The sequence below is a fragment of the Scatophagus argus genome, chromosome 20 (assembly GCF_020382885.2).
Source record: "Scatophagus argus isolate fScaArg1 chromosome 20, fScaArg1.pri, whole genome shotgun sequence".
In the NCBI taxonomy this organism is placed as follows: Eukaryota; Metazoa; Chordata; class Actinopteri; family Scatophagidae; genus Scatophagus; species Scatophagus argus.
In genome coordinates this window covers 13,997,702-14,023,598 of record NC_058512.1, presented here as the reverse complement: position 1 = coordinate 14,023,598, position 25,897 = coordinate 13,997,702, and the positions used below count along the sequence as shown (strand labels likewise).

Genomic DNA, 25,897 nt, shown 5'->3' with positions numbered 1-25,897 from the left:
TCTGGTTTTTGCATTTTTTAAATATAGTAATTTCTACTACCTCAGCAAACATGAAGCTAACATGTCATAAAAGGATAGCTGTGATCATGTTTCAAAACCGTACATATCAAAATGACTTATTTATAAAAGAGGAACAAGCCACAACCAATTTTCAAATTTCACAACCAACTGAAACGGAAACACATGATACATAGCCCTGCCAGTCTGAGAGGCTTTGTGACAAAGAAGACCACAGAGACAAAAATATGTGATTTATGATGATTGATGATGTTTATTTCACCTATTTCTGGATGAAATCCTATAGACAATGTGATAATGGTGTTCTGTAGTTCAACCCAATAAGCAGATTGAATGTTGGCTCTGTCTGTTTCTGCAAACAATATGTTGATATGTTGAAACCTTACATTTAAATTTTCAGTTTTATGTTAACAATGTGCTTAAAATCTGCTTATGTTTAGGCACAGGAACACTTGGATAAGGTTAGAAAAAGATAGTGTTTTTGTTGCCACAAGCACAGAAGGAAATTCTTCCAGAAATGATGTTCAAAACATTTGCATTAGTTGCCACAAACCCAGCTATAATGGTCATTGAAATGACCTGGTCTGTTGGTTGAAATGCTTTTGAGCAGTGGTCTCTTGCTCTGGCCGCCATCTTGCCTAGGAGACCTGTCACTGCCAACCTCTGCACTTTTCAAAAAAGTCAGTTTTTATGCATGCATGTGAACCTGATATGAAATGTATTTTAGAAATGTTGATGTAATACCTAAGAAATATTTAAAAGAAAACAAAAACCTAACATATTCATGGTTTGTTGAAAAGTACAGTTCCAACATTTTATTCTTGACTCGGCTGCCAAGTTGGAGCTTTGCATAAACTTTCCATAAAACACTCTTTTCAACTTTGTGAAAGCCATCTGTTCATCTTTTCTAACATTCAATTTACCTAAGACAAAATTAGAAGGAGGACTGGTGAATGACAAATACCATAATAATTCAAAACATTAGAATAGCTCACACTATCACTCATGTGTGTCACTTAAAAGCAAATCTGTTCACTCAAGCGGTTCATGCTTGAGGCCCCTTGTGCATAAGGGTAAATTAAAATCTCTCTTGTAATCTGTGTGGTAGTGTGAAGTATCAAATTTGAGTCATAGTCATAGTGTGCGATGAACGCATGGTGAATCATAGCACTATGACATAAAAAGGCAAGCAGAGAGCATAAAATATGTGCTGACATTGCATTTTAAGTTATGTATTGTGGCTGATTTCATGTCTCTTGGTGAAAATTTGAACCCATTGTCATTTTGAAACAGTCTTTCATGGCCAAAGTTCTAAAACTGCCAATGATTCACTTTAATCCCTAGATTTTTTTTTGCTTTAAGTTTAAGAAGTGAGGCAGGGGGTGTGAGAGTTGAAGGGAATTCAGGGTGTAGAAGTGATTAGAAAGAGAAACATTAGTGAGGTGCAGAAAGAGCCGGGCATGGGGGCAAGCGAAGGTTATGAGAGCAATGAGTTACTGAGAAATTTTGAAACTTAGAGGAAAAATATAAAAGTAAGGTTAGCTGGCAGGAAAGGGTGGAGGAGAGAAGAGTGAAAGCAGATAGAAAAGGAGACAGGAAGGAAAAGGAGGGTTAGCTAAAGAGTGAGGTGCCAGCAAGGGAGTAGGAGAAAGAGACAGGGAAGAATAAAGGAAGGAAAGCGAGGGATAGAGGTACGGAGAGAGGGAGGTGCAGGCCAGCCAGGGGATGGAGGGAGAAAGAAGGAGGAGAGAAGTGGGGGATGGACATAGAAGAAGGTAGAGGTAGGGGGTTCTTCAGCTGCTTTCAGTAGAAAGCGGTTGAAGATAATTGGTTCCTGATGTGAACCTGAGCTTAGTTCTCCAAATAAAAGGCCTTTCTGTCAGCTGTAATGGCTTTTCCATGCTGCGCTGCTCTGGTGGGGGCTACATTAGCATCCTAGCTTAGCTCATGACCTGCTTTGAATTAGAAGGTACTCAAGAATACAAAAGTACCAGCTGTGCTGTCTTGATTAGCACCATTAGTCATGGACAGTTTTGAAAGAGAGTTTCTTCGAGAATACAGTCGAATATATTGGATGCTAGATAAAAATCCCACCCATTAAACTGCAGACTAACTGCAGCTGTGCAATAATGTATAATAAAGCTTGGGGACATTTTCGCCAACAACTGGAGAGTTTGGAATTACAGTCACCTTCAAGCATAACCAATAACTAACTAGTGCTAGACAAATGCTGAACAGTGGAGAGATGGATGAATCCAAGTCCTATCTGATGGCATGTTGTCACATTACTAACAAGACTAACTGAAAGAGTATTAAAGATGAGAAGATTGACACCACTCTCTTCTATGTGCCTGTGACAAATGAAGCCATGGCCAAGGGATGATTAGCCTTACTTAGCAAAACAGAAATTGGAAGCCAGCAGAGACTCCAGGAAGTCATTGCTCCCAAGAAAAACTTGCTGGTTTCTGCTGATGCTGGTCCAAGTTATCAAATAAATATAGTGGAGTAAAAAGTGCAGTATTTCCCTCTGTACTGTAGTGAAGTAGAGATATAAAGTAGCAGAAAGTGGGAATACCTCAGTAAAGCATGAGTATCTCAGAATTGTAAACACATACAGTAATCAATTAAATGTACTTAGCTACTTTCCACCATGTTTCAAGTCCAAGGTGGTGGGATAAGGCCGCTTCAAATTTATCTGCATTGCTGGGGACATGTTCAACTTCTCTCTCTCTTTCTAACATACGCACACACACACACACACACACCACGCATAACAGTGCACTGACCCTGATGCCAAAGTGAGAGTCTGAACCACGACAAACACCAGACCTCATTGACCTCACCAATTCAATAACAAACAGCTGTCACATAAGAGCTCTCTCTCTCTCTCTCTGTCTGCTTTCTCGCCTGATTGCCCCTTTCTCTGTGTGACTGTGACCATATGTTTGCTTGTTTGCTTACCTGGTTGCATGACAGCACTTATGTGAGCATGTGTACGTAAATTATACATGTGATGGATGAGGGTTGAAGATGCGGTCCACTGGGAGAAACAACGATTTGTTCATCTCGTCATGTAGTATATTCTGCATAAAACAATGATTAAGTCCATTATGAGCATGTTGCAATGACAGTAAAAGAGTGTGTGTGTGTGTGTGCATGCTGGTTAGTTAGTTTGGCACAAAAGCTATCTGGCTCTTTCAAAAGGTAGCAATCACCAACTTCTAAAGCTAATTATTAATTTATCTTGCTTGTTTCATCTTGACAAAAACCCGAAGTGCAAAAGTCTAAACAAGTCAAAACACTGTAAAATGTCAAGTTATTGTTTTTACCCTTAGGTGTTTGCACAGATCAAACAAACCAAGATATAACATATTAACTATTGCTCAACTTGTTTCCCTGTTTCCACTCTTTAAGTGAAACTAAGCTTGTTAATAATATTTTTATCTTGTAACACCCTGAATTTTTGTGATTGAATTTTGATGGATAGATATCAATATAGGTATTTCAAATAGAAATGTTGTTATTTTTACAATGACAGCCTGCAACAACACTTTTTCAAGACCCAGTAATTACACAGGAGGCTTTAAACCCGTATACAAGAGTCCATTACAAAAGGAACACTTCACCACTGATACAGTCATCGATAGAGAGAATCCATTACCATGTATCACCACCACTTCCAAAGGAAGTCGCCATGACTAATCAGTCATCGCCATCCCATTACTCTTTTCTGCTCTGACAATAACAGAGACAGATGAGAGATGCTAACCCTAACACACGCATATGCTGTTCCAGAGTCAGTCATCATGTGTATCTGGACTGAGTAGTTAGATACTGTCAGTTAGTAATCATGACAATAAAATCTGTGAGTCAGTGAAGCAAAATAGGGAAGTGGGGACCAGAGAGTAAAGTGGAAGTTAATTTGCTTTAGTTTAGTTTGAATCTGGTAAAGGGGATTTCCATATTTCTTTATGTATTTTGTCTATTTATATATATCTTACTTTATTCATAATTCAAGAGGCAAATCCACCTCCTCTGAATTCCATTTTATCAATTTTGTTGCTTAGCACCCAGATGATGAGGAACAATAAAGTGCTGCTAAATCTACGTATTGCTCAATAAACCTTAATCTGAAATTGTGCATGAACTCATAAACTGTCACTACATTAGAGATGATAACAGTGGTATTGTGTTCTCTAGCTTTGCTTACTTCTACACGTTCTTAGAAGCTGTTTCATTATTCTGTTCTAATGGTGGCTCTCAATATCCAAGTTTATTGTATCGACATCAGTGATAGCTCACAATCACTTCTTTTCACGCTCCTGTCTATTAGTTTTGTTTATTTTGTGATGTGCCCCTGGGCTGTTCATGCAGTCTTTCCTCCACCTGCTTCTACTTTTTTCTTCCATTTCTTTTATTTCACCCTACCTAACCTCTGCTCTCTTTGACTTTCTGGCTCCACTACTGAAATTTAACTCTCCTCTGAAATCCCTGTGATTCCCTTTCCTTCTCTCTGCTATCACGTGTCTCATTCAGTTCCCTGGTTGTCTACATTTTCAGCAACATGGCAATAATTACCTGTCTCCAAAAGCCTAAAATGGACAGTTCCCCACAAAATCAAAAATACATACTGTTTTTTTCCCTGTAGTGCTATGCATTTGTCTAGATTGTTTTTAGATATTGTTTAGAGCAGTTTCATGTGGGAACTATTTTCTTTGTCATGGCTCAGACGGAAGGAAACATCTACTCATGGATGAGATGCTCGCTAACTAAGCTAACTGAGTTGGCTAAAATTACATGTCAGCCAAAGAGAACGGCATTAATGCTGACAAACACAAGCTTCTTAGGTGCATAGTTCCTTCTGCACAGTGATATAGTAACTTGGTAGAAAGAAAACACATCCTACATGAAACTGCTCACTGCAAAGTCTGTGGATCACCTTGAGTAACTGGATCATGATTTTCTAGAGAAGTTGCTATTTTCAAATATTTCTCAGTGCAATTTATTTGGCATAAGGAGAGGACCTTTGCTTAAATACACAATACAATACACATATCCAAAGTGTCAAGCCTCCCTTATCTACTAAGTAAATGTTACACAGAACAGGATGTGGCTGCATGTCTTTTAATGACAAGGGAAATGATACACCAAACTGTTGCCACAGGGTTTTTGCACTAGGCAAGAGCAACGTGACTCTTCCAGTGGCTTACAGTCTTGGACAGTTTTGCAAAATTACTATGCATCACCACGAATGCTGAGCTGTTACTTTCATATTCATTTTTTTTGTATTTGCCACACAAAAAAACAGACTCTCCATACTAGCAGCTTTGTGTTGATGTGCTTAGGAACAGCAATGCCAGAATGCTAACATGTTCACAGTGGCCATGTTAACCTGTTGGTGTAAGTGTATGTTTACCATCGACTCAGACAAAATTCAGTCATTTATTTTCCTCTAAATTAGTTTCAGGAAAAAATGTCCATCAAATGAAAGCCTAGCAGAGGAAAAAAAACTGCATTAATGACCAGACTATAAGTCATAGTATTATTGATACAAAAAGATAAAGATGGTTTCATGATATTGAGTCATCCAGCGACTTGCAAGAAAGAAGATTCTGAGACATATGCAGTTTTATATTCTCTACTCTTCCCTTCCATCCCTATAATTATGTTGATTTGTTTACTACAAACACCTCTGTAAATGCTACCAGATGGAGCTCAAGCCTGTGGGTGTGACACATTAAAAACAATCCTTATGACTTATGCTCACTGAAGTACCTGGTGACAAGTCAATGTTTTTTATGGAAGTGTTATGACTGAAAAAAAAAAGACAAAAAAAGACAAGAGTCTTTTTGAAAGCTTGCCTCATATAGAAATAAAGCCTAACAGTGTGTTTATACTGTACTCAGTACTGTTTCTCATGGTGTAACTGGGCAGGGTCATGCAGTCTTACTGCTTTGGTGTTTGTAGTTAAGCATCAATATTCATCATAAATAATCATGAATGCAGTGTTCTCTGAGCCTTGCTTTGGAGATTTATGAAGTGTGAAGCACTGAATTACTGTAATCCCACTGTGTGTTTTCACCTGGCAGGAGGAATAGAGCAAACGTGCAGTGGTTGTGAAACATGGAGAACTGAGGAAGATAAAAGAGATGATTCACGGGAAGAACATTCAGATAAATATGATTCAGGGAATAGTAAAAAGTAAATGTACCAAAATTGGTTTGGTGGACACTCAACTATTTGCAATCACCTGTGTTTCCTTTTTACTGACATCAGTAACATTTCTGTTCTTCCTTCTCAAGATGAACTTGCAATGAGTTTGACTGTGACAAAAATTTAATCTCCTCTTGTGGAGAAGAGGAACCTTGTCCCAAGCCTAATAATCCATGGTCGTCAAGCTGATGCCATGGTTGCACTGACATGACTGACAGTTTATGTCAAAGGACTTTTACCATCAACACAAGTCCATCATCTCAGAATGAGAAAAAGTAATAATATATGTGTGCCTGAAAATGAGGTTTGCTTGGTTAAAACTGTTTGAGTTGTAGCTGCAGAATAAGCAAGTTTTCAATGAGTTCAAACAGTTTTTGATCTTCATGTAAAAACAGCATTTCTAAAAGCCTGCTGCCATGCCATGAGTCCCCTTGCCTTGTACAGTAGGTGGGATTCTTCTTTGACCAACTGTTAGATGTTTGCTTTCCATTGTGGGACACCACGGTTTAAAATTGGTCTGTTAGGCTTGTGTGAAACAGAGGAGCTTCTGTCACAACAAGAGCACAAATGTAGCTTAGTGGTCATGCAAGTATTTCGACAAATCACTCAAGGCAAACAGATTTCCCCCTAGCTGGGCTCTGTGTGGTTCCACTCACTCCTTCTCCATCCTCAGCATGGCAGGCACTATTAGATATCATATACAACATGTCTTTCTACACAACTAATTCTGTATTTTCCTTCTTTTTGTCCACATTACAATTCTATACTCTCCAGAGGAACCAATGGGTGTGAAAATTAATGTGGGTGGCACAGAAACAAAATACTGAAGTTATGCTGAAGTTTGTGGTCACTACAGAGATGTGAGAAATCATAGATTTTCATACTACCGTGACCAGACACAATATTTACATATTTCTTTCTGTTACTTTATAATCATCATGCTTTTAAATTCCTGCTGTCACTTGAGCAAGAGACACCTCAGATTACATGTTGAACGTGAGTCAATCAAAGTTTACAGTCTCTCAAGACTGTCCTCACACAAACAACAACTGCTTGTTTAATTCCAGAAATTACCCATGTACTTCAGAAGAAAAAGACAGGAGGGCTGAGTCATGACTTCCAGGATCAGGAATGTTACCTATCACAACCCCACAGATGTTGTCAATATAGTGAAAAAAAGTCTCCAACACCCCCAGTAATCCGATATTTTTGGCCTTCTGTCAGTTTCTCCTGAAGCCTACTTGATGCATAATATAACACTTTATATTGGATTAGGGCAATGACCAAGGGTTATTTCCATTGCTTTCTTTGTCTGACTTACACTTAAAAAATCCTAGAGATATTCAGCTTAGCATCATACAAAACACAGCAAAAGCAGCAAATCTTTACAATTTGGAAGCTGGAAATGTTGAATGTTTTACTTGACTATTACTGTTTATCAAAGAGTTGTCATCATTGCCACATTTTTCTTTCAACTGAACAGACTAGTCACCTCAGCTCAACCAAAACAATCAATTGTTTGACCTGACCTTCTGCTCAGCTGAGCATTTTCAGGTTAATGTTATGTAGTTCCATTCCAGCTGCAAAAGTTGGTGCCTTCTGTCTTGCGTTATGTATGAATGTTGGCATATGGGAAATACGTTGAAGATGTGGAGAGCAATATTACTGCGTCTTGATTGAAAATAGCTCCTCAAAAACGTTCAATGCAATGACATATTTCACCTAATGAGACAAATGAGAAATGTTAAATTGTTCACTGTATCGTGGCTTTAACACTTCATTTCATTCCACAGCCTCAGTGGTTGGTTTACTACAAACACCTCACTAAGTGTTCACAGATGGTGTTAAGTTGGCAGACACAACTGTCCCCGCCAAACACTTTCTTATGCGCTGAGAGCTTCATACGAGAAACTTCCCTTGAACACCAGCACCAGCAGACAGGAGGAAATACTTCCACTATATTATGTGGAAGGTTAATTGGTAAGGAATACAATATGTCTTTGAGTCCCTCAGTGTCAGTCTCACGCTCTCGTTCTCTCTCTGCTTCACTCCACCCCTCTCTCCCTTCCTGTCTCTCTCTTAACAAGTTACTGAGAAAAAAAAAAATGTGTTTCCAATTAGGCACTGAGAGAGAAAGAACAACTCTCAAAGGCGAACACTACAAGAAATGTCTTCGGTAACATTTACATCACGTCATTTTTCACAAGATGAGTGAAAAAAATGCCAACCGGTTAAATTAAATGCACTTGTTGCGGTTCAAGTTTCACCTGTCTTCAGTTTCAAGACATTAAGATCCCAGTTGAGTTTGAATGCAAATTGCTCAAGGAAAACCTTTTGCAGTGAAAAACTGTATCAGCAGCTAAAAAACATAAAAAAAGAACAACTCTTCATGCCACTCTTCGTTTAAATTGACTACTCTTTGGAGTGGCTGTGTGTAACTGTGTGTGTGTGTGTGTGTGAGAGAGAGAGAGAGAGAGAGAGAGAGAGTGACGTCATATGCAGACAAATGTCTTCTCCTGCAGAGTGTGTGTGGCAGTCACTCAGTTATAGAGGGAGGGAGAGGGAGAGAGAGAGAGGACAGTCGCGCCAGCACAGAGCGGCACGGAGACGCAGCAGAGAGCATCAAGGCGACTTTATCTGGGAAAAATAAATAAATATATAAATTGAAGAAACAACTTCAGAAACAGGGGCAGGGACAGAGAAACTCGGAGGAGATACTGCTTTTTCTACGGACATAAAATGAAAGGGTTACCTGGCTGTATATTGGATTTCGATTCTTGTATTACACCGGGGCGACTTTGACACAAGAGTTGCGCAAGCGAGTCTCTAGGAGTTGTCTCTTGGAGGAATTTCAGGCACTCGAATTAAACTTGAGTTGGACATCCAGGAACCAGTCAGGGACTAAGCTAAACTACTTGTGCTCTCACTGGAAAAGAACACATTGTAAGTATTTCATTTCACTGCCTGCTTCTTGAATGAATCCTTATGAATAGAGTTTTATTTTAAGACCTTTTTATTTGAAGTTTCCTTAAGCGCCTCTTCTTATGCATGCACGATGTGGTCATCTTTACATAATCAAAGTATACCTGCCACGTAGACGGGGCAAGAAAGCGTTCGGTTCAGATAAAGGCTTTGATGGCATTAGCAGATGCCTGAATCCGCTGTGCGCACCGTTATTTCCAAAGAGACGCTCATATGTGCGCCTGTATGGGTTGAGAACAGGGACGCGGCTGGACTGAACGACTTGTTGCGCCAGAGTTGGGGCTCTTTATCACACTCTGGAACTGGAACAATATTTGTGCAAGGGAGTAAGCAGGGGGGGGGAGAAAAACGGGCGTTGGGTCTGGGAGTAAAAGTTTGACATCTGTGTTGATTTTCCACGCTGATCTGCAGTCAGAAAATGTCTTTGGAATTTTCTTTTAGTGTTCTTCATTGAACTTCTTTCTCTCTCTTCTAAATGTAATCCCTTTTCTCAGCGTTGTAAGATAAAAAGGAAATACTGGTGTTGTCAGTGTTCACACATGTAGGTGTAACTGCTAAAACATGATGAACAGGCTATCAGCACATTGATAGTCAGCAAATATGTTTTTGGCAGTTTCCCAAAGTATGCGCCCTGATGCTGTCTGCTACCGGCGGGAGTCAGTACACCGTGCTGTGCCTGGGGCTCAGGCCTTGAAATACAGCAACAATTTCATGAATTAACTTTACTTTTCACTGGACTCTCTGTTAAAGATGTGACACTGGCTAAACTGATTATGTGGTCTGGCCCTTCTACTGAAACATTATCAGAAATTCCACATGTTAACCTACTTCACCTCCAACAAGGATGGAGATAAAAAGCTCAGATTTAAACTGAGTGTCTGTTTAGTAATTTCTTTCTGTGAAGAAAAGAGATATATTATAATCAAATTGTTAATAAGATGGCGGTGTACGTGAAATTGAAGCTGCACATCCTGGATAAGAATCAATCTTGTGCATTCAGGGAATGGATTCAGAGGCCAGACAAGGTCTCCTGGCTCTTGTGTAGTGCACAATGACTTATCCTGAAGAACATCTTTTAACACTTAGTTTTGACCCTGCCCAACAAGTGATGGTGGAAAGCTGTGCAGCACTTTTTCTCAATAAAGCTGCCATGAAACTCAGTATATTTGTGTCCCCAGAGGAGAATTTCTAATCTCCTTGGAGACCTTGCCATGTCCTCTATCCAAATTGATTTGAACTTGACAAACATTTTAGTGTGTTTAAACAGCACTAATGGCCTCATTGCTATGTCTGTCACCTTCACTGGCTGAATTTGATGCAGACGCTTCAGCTACATACAACCACATTTTAACATAATGCTAATACTTCAACATATCCAAACATAAAGTTGTTGAATTTGCAGATTTGAACATCTGACTATTTTTGGGTCATATGCTCCATTTTTGAATGATGGAAGCAAAGACAAAAGGGAAGTAGAGAAGACCAAAGCCAGAAGGATTTAGAAGGACTGAATGAAGGACATTAGACATCTTGGTCCATGTTTCAAGGTGGGTCAGGTTGGTTGCTGACATCACCCAGACAGCTAATATGTAAGAAGGCCCCCATCACCCTGGTAACGTGACTCGGTCGGTGATGCACTGAGAACAGTGTGCCCTGGTCAACAGTCCCGCCAGGAGCATGGGACCCATTCTCCCCAGACTGAAAGCACTGAGTACATGGAAGGGGCAAGGTCCAGGTGAGGATGCTGTAAAGCTCAGAGTCACAGGTGGAAGGTTCTACACTGTGTGTGTTCAGATTACATACTGCAGCTTTAAATGGACCCTAGCATTTGTGATGGGGCACGCAGTGAGAAACAAAAGTCCTATCCATCCCCCTTCACCCCCAGTGTGCAGAGTCAGTGGCAGAGACTGCAGTGCATAATGAATTGGTCACTCCAAGCTCATTCATTTATCACAAGTTTTAGGACAACTTGTTGTCGTAAGAAAACAAATGACTGGATGACCATGAAATTTTCCCAGGATAGTCTTTAGCTCCATATTTTTGGTAAGCTGTGACTTTTCCTTTTCACTTGCATTTCAACATGCAACCAAGATATGTGACAATAGAACAAAGTGTCCATTTTTTTTTTTTTATTTGAAAACTGTAAAGGTCTGCTGTAAAATAGCCATATGTCATCTTTGCTGTTTGATGTTTTAAAGACTTATCTAGAGCTCAAGTAGTATGTGTGTGTCTGTTAATGTGTTTGTGCATCCACAAAGTGAGAACTTACCTACCACCCACTGCCATAAACATTAGGGGGTCTTTGATGCTGTAGTGGAGTGTGAGAATCATTTACACTTCTGTAGCCAGATTAGGCCTGCAGGACTCAAGCTGTTTTAATGATTGAATCCAAATTCTCAAAATAAATTTTAACAATGACATGCATTAGTTGATTTAATACTTTGCAATAAGCCTTTTTTTCTGGATAAAATATTCAGAGCCCATTTTCATGTTACTGTATGACCCTCTGAAGAATCTCATGTATATTGAGTTTAAACTAGCCTGGGAAACATGCAACGGTTACAGATGGAGGTGGGATATGACAACTCGAGGGCCTTCAGCATTCTCAGCCTATGGCTGAGTATTAAGACACTTGGACACTTTGGACATGAAGAAGTACTATTACTTGAAATTAATCAGAAATAGGACTGCAGCTCATTTGTTGTCCAGATCTTTGGTTTATTTAACCAAGGTCTGCTTTGATGCTTGTGATATTTATTCATTTAGTACTTCTGACTTCTGAATGTTTTCAAGATTGAATGGAAACCTTAAGTCAGTGAGCACAATTTGGAGTCATTGAACTGTTACTAGGTGTCAGATGGCAGATCAGCAAGAGAAAATGGGTTAAAGTGATAAAGGTTGAGCTCCTGTTGGTTTTAATTAACTATTATTACATGCATAGTATTCATTATGTTTCCAAAACATTACACAGCAGATTTTTAATCAGTTCCAAACTTGTATGTCTTTTAAAACTTTTTAGTGAGTAACCCTGGATATGACACACCAGCGCTCCAGATATGAGCTCAGGATAGTTCTCAGGAGTTTAGTGGTTTCCTTAGTAACCAGGGCAGACGCAGAAGTGCAGTCTGTTAGTCTTTAAAGTTCTGATCGTTAGATTTGACAGGATTACAAAAACAGATACAACTGAAAGTTTTTCCTAAAACTTATGAGATGCTGAAAAGCAAAACACATTTTGAAGGATGAGCTGATGTTTCTGACTTCTGACCTTCTTCTTCAAACTAAACAAAACTCCCACTGCAAAGACTTTTCACCTCCCTGAAGATGACTGTTTTATGTTTCCCTACATGAGCTCTGACATCCGTCAAAAGAGAGGGTCCTTGAACCATCTGTGTTGTGATTACTGAAAGCACAATTTCTCCTCCCCCTCGTCTAAGGACCTGCATTCCACCCATTCCTCCTCCCAATGTCCAGATTGTTTCCACATTGATGCAGGTAACAGAGTCACATCATGTTGTGAGCTGTTGTGGCAGAAATAAAATTCTTCCAAAGCTATGTAAAATAATTCAAGAGAACAGCTCGTAATCATTGGCTTGCAACATATTAAACTTGCATCATAACCTAAAGAATGATGTACGCTTCTTCAGCTTGAGCTGCAAGCTCGGGCAAATTTGTGGTCAGTCCTTCTTTAACTGCTGATCAAGATTATGACGCAGATCACATTAGTTAAACTGAAACCATGTCGTGCTACAGTGCAACACGAGTCCTGATCACACTTTTGGTTTGAGGTGACATGGGACTAGTCGGGTAACACACTATGGTAATCACTCGTGTGTCAGCAGGCATCACTGAGAAAACAATAATAACAGACTAAAAACCTCCCTCAGATTTCAACTGTCCCACTTATGTTTGATGCTTAATTTTTGTTTATATCATAGTAAAACGTTATCTTCTGTGATATTAAATACTTAATCAAAATGACCTGGGAGGTCAGCAGCGAAAAGTGCAAACTGTCCTCATTTTTGTTTTTGTAATTTGATTTGGATGGTCACATGTGCAGTTTTTAGATGGGACAGGAGAGGAAAATGTGAAATGAAGAAAAGAATTGACTCATTTAGAACTGGATATGCTTGGCACTTTTCCAGGTGAATAAAATACAAGAAAACACAAGAATTACACCATGCCCGCATGTGGGCATGGTATAATTAGGGATACTGTACTGTAGAATATTCAGACTGTCAGACCAGCTAGTGGGTTCGCTGATTTTATTTGATAGCCTTGTCAGACATGTTCTTGACTCATCTGTTCTGGCTTTTATGTATAACGTTTACAATCATTATGGTCTACTTATGCACAAGGAAATCTAAATGTTTGTGGCAAAAGGCCTCTTCACACTTCTCTCGCGGTCTAGCTCAGCTTATGTAAAAATAAACTGGTTTTAACAGGAAGCTGTTCTTATCTGTTTGAGGACACTATGACACCATATATTTGACGCACAAAGAATTCAGTTTGGGAGACTAAGTGTTCTTGACATGATTATTTGGCAATGTGATATTTCATGGGAGCCATCACAGGAGTTTATTTATCATCACCCATTCCTCCTCCCAATGTCCAGATTGTTTCCACATTGATGCAGGTAACAGAGTCACATCATGTTGTGAGCTGTTGTGGCAGAAATAAAATTCTTCCAAATCTATGTAAAATGGGAAATAATTTGAGAGAACAGCTCGTAATCATTGGCTTGCAACATATTAAACCTGCATCATAACCTAAAGAATGATGTACGTTTTCTCTTCAGCTTGAGCTGCAAGCCCATGTGCAAATTTGTGGTCAGTCCTTCTTTAACTGCTGATCAAGATTATGACGCAGATCACACCTTTTAAACTGAAACCATGTCGTGCTACAGTGCAACACGAGTCCACAGGCTACATATGGCACTGAGTATTTACATCAAAAATAATTCACCTGCTCATGGCACTTTATTTCATAAGGCTTTACAGTCTGTGAAGTGTTTTTGTGTAAAATAGATGAACAGTTAGTATCTGGTTAGTAAATAGTACAGCCTGCAATGTATTAAATATAACCAGATGACTCGGGGAAATGGAGCCTGACACTAAGAGAAAAAAAAAGATGATGAGAAAGACACAACACAGCCACACAGAGAGAGAAAAGCAGGCAGGTACATACACACTTGCTGATCTGGAGCTGTACATTAGTCTGTTTTTAAGGTTTCAGCACCATTTACTCTGCAGACGCGGGCACAGACTAATTCCTGTAAAGTTAGACAAAAGAATACACAATAGAATAGACAGAATGACCAACAGTCCTAATCAGCTGTCAGTCATACCACCAGACAGGCATCAGTGAGCCCACACGTGATCCCAGAGGCTCGTGCTGCAAGGCACTTGACCGCACCAGGTTGTGTAAAACAATATGTAGTGGCCCTCCCTCTTCATTGTACATGTCTTAATTCTGCTTTGTGCGTGTTGTGGGGCTGTGGGCTCACATCATGCAGAGGATGTCGCGGGTCAGTCATGGGAAAAACAAAAAGAGGAACCAAAATCTGCAAGAATGAGGCAATTATTTTTCAATCGAACACATACAGTAGGTTGGTACAGTATAACAACACTCAGACGATGTTACAAATCTAAAACTCACATCAATTTTGCAACATAGTCATGCTGACAGTGATAATGTTTATCCATAGAACCTCATAGGTCCTCATGCCAAACCAAGCTATGGTGGCAAACTTTTTTTTGCTTTCAGAAGTTACTGCCCATGCAATGTGTTTGACACCAAGTTGGCAGCATTCATATTGCTGTTCTTAAACAAAAACAGGTCTAATCAATCAGATATGGATGTACTGTGCAGTTGTTGGTCTGTGGATTAGAAATGCGTGGATTGGCCCTGACGTAATCTGAATTCACATTTGCACATAAATCACCCAATCGCTACCTACCAGAACAAATTAATTTTGCTGACTTAGAGACATGCCCACACCTGGACATTTCACTCCATCACTACTGTTCCCTGTGGGCTATATTGCCTTTTATGTTATGTTGAATAACGCAAGCTTTTGTTCTATTGATATATGAGTGTTAACAATTTACTTAAATCATGAGAGAAGCTGCTTTCAGAAATTTTAAACTTTTCCATGCTCACTGCTGCAGGACATTTAAGCAGCAAGACTAAAAACTAAAGGAAATGATAAATTATTAAATATAAATTAGAATTAAATAATTATAATTGCAATTGTAATGGATGAAGGACAGAGAAAACTGTCTGCTGTCTGCTTTACATTTTGGATGATTAGAAGAACACAGAATATTGATTAATGTTAGTTACTCTTGAGTGTTTTAATTGTCAATACATTTTTCAACTGAATCTACTGTGTAATTACAAGAACTGAAGGGATCTGAATTGTCCTTTAGTAAAGAACTTGGTACTGTTTGTGCAAAATAAATAAAACTTGATTGATAGCGTTTGGCCTTCAGTATGCCCTTCAGTAAGTTAAATGTGCAGTTGGACAGAGTTCAGGTGACATGCTTGGCCAGAAAAGAACATTCCACTCCTCGGCCATAAAACTCCTGTGTGTGTTTAAAAATACTGTCCTTCTGCATTGTTCTAAAATTGCAAATTTAGGGACTAAAAAAGGGTCACAAGTCATCCAATATAATTTGCCTCAAAGCCAAAAGTCAGCGCTTTATTCTTGCAAACATTGATTTACTTTAATAGCAATGTGCTGAAATAGAGCCAAATACAAATCCCCAAACTGTGCTGTATTGCACAATTTTTCTGCAGCGTCATGAATTTCTTTGTCTTTTGTCTAATGAACATTGTACACAAATTTACTTTAACTGCAGTACATTTATGCAAATGTGTGTTTTCATTCCGCGCACAGCATTAGTGATTTTGACAGCGTGGAGCATTCAGTGATGAATTTGAAGAACGCTTTTGAGTCAAACCCTGAAATCTCTGCAGACTACACTGATGCAATCCCATATTGCATCTGCTACGGTGATGTAATCAGTGGAATCTGTCTCCAGTCGTGTGATTTCATTAGGGGATGACTGACACACCCAACAATAAACTGCAAAGAAACCTGACACTTATTACAGGCTGTTTTTCTGTACCCAGTCATTGTCAAATATTTGAAGATGTTTGGTGATCATAATTTATATGTACACATGTTAATGTACATATAATATCAGTGATTATATTTATGTCATAGCCCCTAAAAATTGGTCCATTTGCTACTCGGTTCTGGAAAATCCTCAAGAGCGCTTTTGGTGTGCATATTAAATAATTCTAATATAAGTTGCACATAAACCTGTGAGGTGTTTATTAAAACATTGTCAAAAAAAAAAAACTGCACAAATGCCAATAAGTTCATATGTGAAGTGGTTTACAATCTTTTTAGCTTATGCTGCTTCAATTTGGATTCTGCATTTCTGGGGGCTTTTCCAGCTTTAATTTCAAGATCATATTTTTTTTCCTGCCATTTAGCCTGAAAACCTGCTTTACCAAAGCATGTGGAACAGATCACAGCAGAAAGTCCTCAAAGCAAAGTAGATTATTAGATGGACCTTTGCAAAATGAAAGGGTGCGTAATATGCTGCTCCACAGATAATAACCCATGAGTTGGATTTTCAGTTGTCACTAGGCTTTTCCAAGCCATGATCCATGGAAGAATTTATAGCTATATCAAGATGGCTTGTATATGTTATTTATGATTCTGACTGCTACATATGAAACATTGCTGTCAGTGGTTTTGGACAAACCAGAAGCCACCATGACTCCCACCCAGCTTGTCTTTACAGAGCTGTGTGTAATTTAGCAAGTTCACTCCTCCCGGGGGAATAAACCATTATTTTGTCAGATTCGGGCCAACTGTAAATTCTCCAGTAGCGCTTCTGTTGGTGGTGTGATGAAATGCAGATAATTGAATCCCCAATAGTACAACTGATAGTTGCTGTCAAGTTTGTTTTTTTCTTCAATAATATTATGAACAGATTCTCCTAATTCTGTTCTATTCAAACCAGGTGAAAGAAGGTCTAGTCTGTTAGACAAGGTGCATTGTATTCTGTCCAGCTCAAGTGTTGTCTGTTTAACTTATAGTTTTCTATTCAAGTAGTGGAGTTTAATTGGCTTGTCTACAATAACATTTTAGAGTCTGTTAATTTTGTTCTGTTCCATTCTCTTCTCTTCTATTCTATTAATATCCATTGAATGTAATGACTGAACATGTGTCAGTTTGGGGCTTCGTGTGCAGAGATGAAAGTTCTTAAGTGGTTGGAGGGGTATCATCCACTGACGAGGCATGAATCAGCCCATCAAGGCTGCAGTCACATATGACTCAACACCAGCTCTGAATCCTGCCCTTGTACTAAGCTCTGCTGGTCCGCTGCAACAGTTTGAGAGTATGTGCAAGTGTGTGTGTTTGTGTATGTGTGTGTGTGTGTGTGTGTGGTTTGTGTGCACTCGCCCATGATGTTAAAGAGACAGTTGGAGAATGAAAGCCTATGTGTCTGAGTGTTTGTGTGTATTCGGTGCCGTAGAAGTCCTGTTTCTCTGCTTTCTGGGTTGGGAGTACGGAAACAATGGGCACATTGTGTGAGGAGCTGGCAAAGGGGGGTGGAGGGTGGGGCATTGAGGAGGTGCTGAGGTGCAGCGGAGGAGACAGGAGAGGACAGCTGTGACAGAAGATGAGTTGAGGTTAGGGGTGAGAAGAAAGAGGTTAAGGGGAAAGAAGCAGAGAGGAAAGGTGAGAATATAAGGATGGGGCAATGTGGAAAAGAGTAAAAGGAAGAGGAAAGGAAAGGGACAAGGAGGAGAAAAGGTACAGAGGTAAGGAAGAATGAAGTAATATGGAAAGGTAAGAATGAGAGAAAAGAAAGGGAGAGCAGAGAATCGTTTGAGGGCATGAGGTGGAGCATATCAGATGAAAAGGAGAGCTCCACAATTTGGGTGATCTATTTTATATACTAAAAATAGTTTTCCATCTTAAATAATCACAGTTCTGGCCCAGATGTGTGCAGTGGTATGACTATTTAGCATGATTTATGCATGAATGCAATCACTCTTCGAAACTTCGTGACTTTGTATGAAAATTAAAAATTCTTACAAAACTGGAAACCATAGAGCCAGCAATTCACTATGAGATGTCATGCTGATGAACTGCAGGGCTCATTTTCTCAGACAATAAAACACCATCTGATCTTTTACCATTCAAATGATCATATTTTTTCTCCATAAAATTAGAAAGTCGTCTTAGTTCCCTCTTACATCTTAATGTCAAACTTGAAACAAATCTTGTAAGGAATCTTGTAAGTTATCCCAGAAAAATGCGAGAAACATCTGGAAGAGCAGCAGAGGACAGATGCCTTTCCCAAGACAAATAGATATGCAATCAAGTATTAAAATTACATAGCAAAATAGAAAGACTGTGAACATATATGAAGAGTGGATCCGAGAGGACAGTGAGCAACTTCAGGTGTCACCAAACAGTCCTGGCCAATGCGACCTCCTCTCCACCATGAAAACCTGGAAAGAGGACTACACAAACAGGAAACAAACACAAGGAGAGAGAGTTGAGGTCGAATTTCCAGGAGGACAAAGATCCAAAACATCTGGAATGAGGCATCGACAGTCAGGGAAGAGAAGTGAGGTCCCGGGATGAACTAACAGAGAGAAGCTTGAGTGAAAAAAGAGGAGAAATTATTCTTATAGTTTGATTTGAGTGAGTTAAAGTAATTCATATCCACACTTAAATGCACATGTGAGTTGTAGATCAAACTATCACTTCAAAAAGGGGAACAAGAGCACTCTCCTTTGAAAATGATGAAGGATGGCTAAGTTCATCTTTAAATGATCTATCTTTTTCATCAAGTTCTTGTCTGGACTCCCACATCAGAGACTGGCCAGACACATTAATAAAAAATCTTTCTCTCTGCATAGGACTGTTCATAATATGTTTGCAATAATAAGAGCAATAGACGTGCTTGGGATGTTTGAGTGGAAGGGCACAATCCACTGTTGAGACTGAGTCTTAATGCAAGTCGAGTGATTACTGAATGCCAGATCAACATTGGATATTGGGGCTGTGTGTGTTGCCTCCAATTTAAACCACAAATGTGGTCATTTGTTAATACCCTCAAGAAAAACACCATTTTCTGATCTGATGCTCTTATCAGCAGGATGACAAAGCATTTACCAGTCTGATGATGTGACAGCACTATGGCTAAGGTTTAGGCACAGATACAGCTTGGCTAGGGTTAGGAAAAGCTCATGGTTTAGATATGATGTTTCTCATCATGATTACAGTAGAAACCTTGTGGTTACGGTCAGGGAACTACTGTGGTCATGGTCAAAAGAAAGAAATATTTTTCATCCAGCCATCCACCTCTACCCTCTACACTAATGTCATATTAATCCCTCCTTTGCTGCTGCTCACTACAGCTGCTAGAAGATATTATGACTTGAATGTAAAGATATGTTGTTTTGGGGTAATTGCTTGCGTTTCTTTAGAGAACAGGATCAGATATCATATGTTCTCGTCTATCTGTTTGTACACCTGTCTATCCACCACTTTTATCATGAACACATTATCATTGTCATGACCACATCTTTTATTTGTTCATTTCAGCAAGTGTTGTTGGATGTCATGAACTTCAGCATGTCAGAACTAACAGCTTCAAAAGAGACTTTTGGCCTTGTCAGCAGCTTTCAGTTCTGGAGCTGTAGAACCATCTTCCCCTGCTAGGAAGTTGTTTCATTCAGCTGAAGTTAAAATATGAAAACAAAAAAGGCACTGAGAGTTTATTTAAAAGGTTCACATCTTTGCTCATTTGCAACTGCAAACAACAAAATTACGTGTGTGTTAATTAAGTGTGTCATGAATGTAGCCCTGCTGCTGATACTTGAGTTATGACCTCACTTGTGTGGATTCCAGGGTGGTCCTTTCCTAGCGTGTGTCACGCACACACACACACACACACACAACACTTTCTTCTCTTTGTCCACATAGCCAGACTTTATCACACATTACTAACGAGCATGGAGAGAGTGTGTCGACACACATTCAAGCACAGCAAGCATTTTGTTCCCTGTCTTTAACACCCAGGGTTCAACACACACTCACACTTACACACACACTAAAATGCTTTAACAACTTAGTCATTCAAACGTTCTCTTTTATGGTGCACACAAACACACCGAGGTGCAGGAGCGCAGAAAACCAAAATCCCCTCTTTTTGCTGTGTCCTCCTTCTTGCTCAATCTTTCCCTCTTAGACCTACCCACCAAACACACACACACACACACACACACACACACAATGACAGGATCTTGCTCTGCAGGATCCAAGGGTCTGATGAAAGTGTTGGGGATGTGTTCTGAGAGGCCACTGACACTTCCTCCACTTTCTAGTACTGACGACTCGCCTCAGGCATCTAATGCCCCGGTTACTGCTCCCCCTAGACGCTTAATGGCAATAAGCTGCGCATGACAAATAGAATAGATGGGCTTTCATCTGTGGCGGTAGTTACCGCAGAGGCTGCCTCGCTGTGGATCTATGCTCTATTAGAATTGCTGCTGCCATTCAGCTGCTCCTCTCACTGCTTTCATAATGGCTTTGTTAGTGCTTTGAAGTGACAATTAAAACCCCGAAAATTATGTAAGTTTCATAATGCCCTTTCTGGGATAATTAGAAAGTCACCACAGAACAAACCCATCACAAACAGGAAACGATTATTTTCTGTGCATCATCACACATTAAGCAGTTTGTTCCCGGAACACTGACATTTGCTACTTTCAGATGTTGCAATGAGACACTTTATGCCTAAGAAAGCAAAACGTCTGCATAGAGATTCTTTCCCCTTTTTAGCATTATATTATCAATAGTTGATCTTGAAGGTGTCATTTTTTTCAAATCGGTCTTGAAACACTGCACACAGTCACATATGATTTGGCTCACTTTTGCCTGCAGGATGAATGCATTACTCTCCTGCGCTGAATTTTCTTGCTGTTGTGCTCCTTAAAATGTCCATGTCGAAGTTGTCCATGTCAAAATGTTCATATGAACCACACACTACGGTTTTAAGACAGAAAAACCGTGCACTTGTCCTTGAAATAAGGCTCAGTATTTTTATCTGGTCTCATTTAAAATAATTATTCTAAAAGATGATGGACATAGAATTCTGAAACATCATTAATCAAATATAAACCTACAGTAAATCATGTAATGAAAAAAATGTGATCCTATTATAATGATTGGTGGCCAGTGTTTATTTTTTGCCATGTCTCCTCAGAAGTGATCGAGCAGAAATTAAGCAGATACATCCGGCCTGTCTGAGGCAGTACTGTATTAGCAATAATTCAATACAGTTAACACAATGTACTGTTGTTATTTCAGTGAATGAAATAACATTTTACAACCACTCCAAGCAAATATGGCTGCAGATGGAGCCCCTTATCGGCCCGCCTCAGGAAATTGAAGATACAAACAGATTCCAGAAAACAGTTTATTTAATTGATTAGGACTTAATTTATACTGTTACTGGTGCACTGCCATGCCTAACACACACCCGCTTTGGCTCAGTCGTTGTACACTGCCAACATTCTGAGCCCGTCTACTGTATGGTTGATGGGCAGTATTGCTTTTGGCTTGCTATATGATTTGAAAATGGACTGAATGTGGAATTTATAGTATGGGGTTCTGTGGAACAAAAGCACAGTCAGGAACTAAATTATGGGTTTTTGCTACTGGCTAAACCAACCATCTATATTATGTAACATGTTGTGTATGTCGTGGCTGTCAAAACAGTATGTTGTTACCAATGAGCTTTAGTGCTCCTTTGCAGTTAAGGTGCACGAGTCAAAAAATATTTTTAGCAGATTTCAGCTTCCATAACTTGACACTGTCTCATTTCCCAGGAGTATCCTTTATTTTTCATGTGAATTTTTGAGAGGTGAAGGTTGTGATAGTTTTTCCAGCATTGCACATTAATCCAAGAAGAGGGGAAAAAAATCTCCATGTTTACAGTTTTGGCAGTTTTGCTGTGTCACTGCAGAGAGAACAGAGGGCTTAGAGGATTTGAACCATCTTATTGGACGGTAAATCAAGAAAGAGGGATTTCCACACAAACACTGGCCTTTGATGCAAAACCCATATACTCATTTTCTTGTCCCCTCATGTTTCTGTAGTTGCAACACCCCCCCCAACATACACAAGCACACACACACTTTACTGTAGCCCTGAGGTCCAGTTTCCGGTCTGGGGTATAAGAGAGACACTAAATAGCATCTGTGTGGGACTGGAGCTTATTACACACACACACATACAAGCACACACGTTCCTGTGAGCGCTGCTTGTGTGTGTGTGTGTGTGTCATGTTGCTGCATCATTACGTTTTTCAGTTTCCTCTGATGTGCTTTTTCCCCCTTGTAAAACTCCACCAGATGATGGAAAAAAAGTGTTTCAGTTTCGTATCACACTGGGGTTCATTCACACAGCACACTTAGATACATGCATGCAAGGACATAAATACCATAGATACATACATAACAGACAAGCATACAGGCACATGGACACACACACACACCTTGTGTTGTGTTGTTGTAAACTGTGACTTGTAGACAATGCAGGTTTTGTTTCCAGCAATCATTTTTCGACCTGTTGAGCTCATAAACCTGCTGTTTCATTTTAATGAAGGCTGTTTTCTGTATGTGAAATACTCAAGGCAACACACACACACAAACACAACACATGCACAAGTGATTACTAATCATGTTGAGTCTAAATCTAAAGGGGATTTCTCTCCCCCCCTCCATGTTTTAAGAACGGGCTTAAGTCCACATTTCCTAAAGTAATGCTTTGTGTTGAATGTTATGAAAGAGGAATACATACATGTTCCCAGAAAGTACAGATTAACTTATTCTCAAACACCAACAAAAAATAGGTTATGTGCCAGGACAAATTAACAGAAACTTCTGTCTGTTTTCTGGAGACCGATTTTGTTTTGGTGTGCTAAATCCATATAAATATATAGTTCAAATTTGAAGTGAAATTTGAAATTGAAGTGTTAGCTAAAATACACTTATACATTAATACACATATTTACCAATTTGTGGTTGTCATTGTTGATTCATGTTGTTAAAACAGACAAATAATACAAATTATGGAACTTTCAGGGTTGTCCTTGTAGTCCAGATGCACAAATGTTGTTACTTTATTAAAAACAATCTTAGAATAATATAATATATAGGGCCAGACCATCCAGGTTCTAACTAACAATACTTATAAAATTCCGAAGAAAAGGTAATCTAGCCAATTTATTTCGGTTCATTTACGGTTCATTTAGACAATAATGCTATCAGATTAGAATTCCTGCATGTGAAAATCTTTGACTGAGCCAGCTGGTCATTCATTCCAGAGAATTTCCATACCTCAGTTTAATCTAACTTTTTCATCTTCAAACAGCACTAGTTTGGCCAATACAGAATAGTTCAACTGCCAAGTAGAGGAAAACAACCAGATGCAATCTGCAATTTTTCCATGGTAGTATTATTATGATTTTACCTGAAAGATTTGTTATGAAATCATAAGCAGTGTTATAGATCAATGCATGTGTATAAAGGATGCTTTTAAATAAACTCTCCAGCATTACAGGGACAACACTGCTCTGCTGACAGCATCACTTTGTTCTATCAAATACTTACCTAAAGTACCAAAGTACCTAATTTTTTAAAAACATTTATTATATTTTATTCTTTCAGAAAGCACCACTACCGCCATGGAGGAGGAACAGTGCTACTACAATGAGACCATCGCTTTCTTCTACAACCGCAGTGGCAAGCACCTTGCTACTGACTGGAACACTGTCAGCAGGCTGGTGATGGGCCTCGGCATCACCGTGTGTATTTTCATCATGCTTGCCAACCTTCTGGTGATGATCGCCATCTATGTCAACAGGAGATTTCACTTTCCCATCTACTACCTGATGGCCAATCTGGCAGCTGCTGACTTCTTTGCTGGACTGGCCTACTTCTACTTGATGTTCAACACGGGACCAAACACGAGGCGTCTTACTGTTTCCACCTGGCTGCTGCGCCAAGGTTTGATTGATACCAGCTTGACGGCGTCTGTGGCTAACTTGCTGGCCATTGCCATCGAGCGCCACATAACTGTGTTCCGTATGCAGCTACACACACGCATGAGCAACCGACGTGTAGTGGTGGTGATTGTCATAATCTGGACTATGTCCATAGTCATGGGGGCCATCCCCAGCGTGGGCTGGAACTGTATCTGTAGCATTAAGTCCTGCTCCAACATGGCGCCGCTTTACAGCAACTCCTACTTGGTCTTCTGGGCAGTGTTTAACCTTGTGACTTTTGTTGTAATGGTGACACTATATGCCCACATCTTTGTATATGTACGCCAGAGGACCATGAGGATGTCGCGGCACAGCTCTGGACCCCGACGCAACCGAGATACCATGATGTCTCTGCTGAAAACAGTGGTGATTGTGTTGGGTAAGGAAGAGATATAATGTTCCTTCTCTGTCCCTTTCCTGCTGGCATAGATATGCTCCCTTGATATCTTCCATCTTTGTCTTTGTCCCGTTATCTGTCTACTGAATTTTTATTGTATTTCTCTCTCTAGCAAGCTCCATCTTCTGCCTATACAAAACATCTCTTTAACAGTGAGTGTGACATTTGAAGTCATCATCAGCAGAACAATTAATCTGTTGTTGGGTCTGTCTGTGAGGTCGTGCTTGAGTCCAACCACACTGTCCGCCGAGCATGACTGTAGGCCTCAAATTCATCATCTCAAAACATCACTGTAGTGCGCTGTGCCAGTCACATTGCCTTTCATTTTGTGCATTATGTCTTGAAGATACATGTAGAAGAGGAAACGCTTTGTGTCTGACAGTTTTATGTCTAAGCATGCAGCTATGTTTCTCACTTTGAGAGCCTCCAGGCCTTTTCAGTGGTGTGTAATAAAATACAAGCACTGCTCTTTTTTTACACGGACTGGCTATAGCACAGTAGCAGACTAACTCAGTTGTGTGTAACCTAAGTTAGAGACTGAATTGTGGGAAAAGGACTTTTACTGCCTGGAAGCAGGATGTGTTGGTCCTAGACAAAACATACCAAAGGATTCCATGTGATTTGTCTCCTATGTGCTGTGTTATCTCATCCTGTTGTCTCTGCTGTCTTTATTCCGAACTTAATTCAAAGCAGTGGACAGCAGAATGTGCTTTGCGGTCTACACTATGTATAAAATTGGGGAACATAGAATTTCTGCGGCTTGGAGTTGCTTTGTTAGTTTCTACTTATTTAACTTGCCTCGTAGTTCAGCAGTATTGCAGAAAAGAAGTAAGCAGTTCTGAGTTTTGTCTGCAGACATTCCATGTGTCTTATGGCTATTAGGTGTAGACATATTCAGACACCTTTTTTTCCTTCCTGATTAGAATGTCTGAACTTGTATCTGTATATTGGACGTTTCTTTGTAGGCTACTAGTATAGAGTAAATGTAAATAATTATCTATTTGAAACTACTGTGAAGTTAAGTTTATGGCACTTTGGACTTGTTTGCATATACATATCATTCTGGGAAGAAGATGAAAGTTAAAGCTATGGCCAGAACAGGAAAGCACAACTTTTTCAATTGTATAACAGATTAGTT

At 39.6% G+C, this 25,897-nt stretch overlaps 1 protein-coding gene across 1 annotated transcript in view; it reads left to right on the top strand.

The window, feature by feature from the left end:
- The first annotated feature begins 8,762 nt into the window (after nucleotides 1-8,762).
- lpar1 (lysophosphatidic acid receptor 1) overlaps nucleotides 8,763-25,897 on the top strand; it is a 31,938-nt gene continuing 14,803 nt past the window's right edge. The window contains exons 1-2 of the mRNA XM_046375228.1: nucleotides 8,763-9,174; nucleotides 23,986-24,741. Of these exons, the coding sequence (XP_046231184.1) occupies nucleotides 24,003-24,741 (739 nt within the window). The 5' untranslated portion in view covers nucleotides 8,763-9,174; nucleotides 23,986-24,002. The remainder of the gene's footprint in view (nucleotides 9,175-23,985; nucleotides 24,742-25,897) is intronic.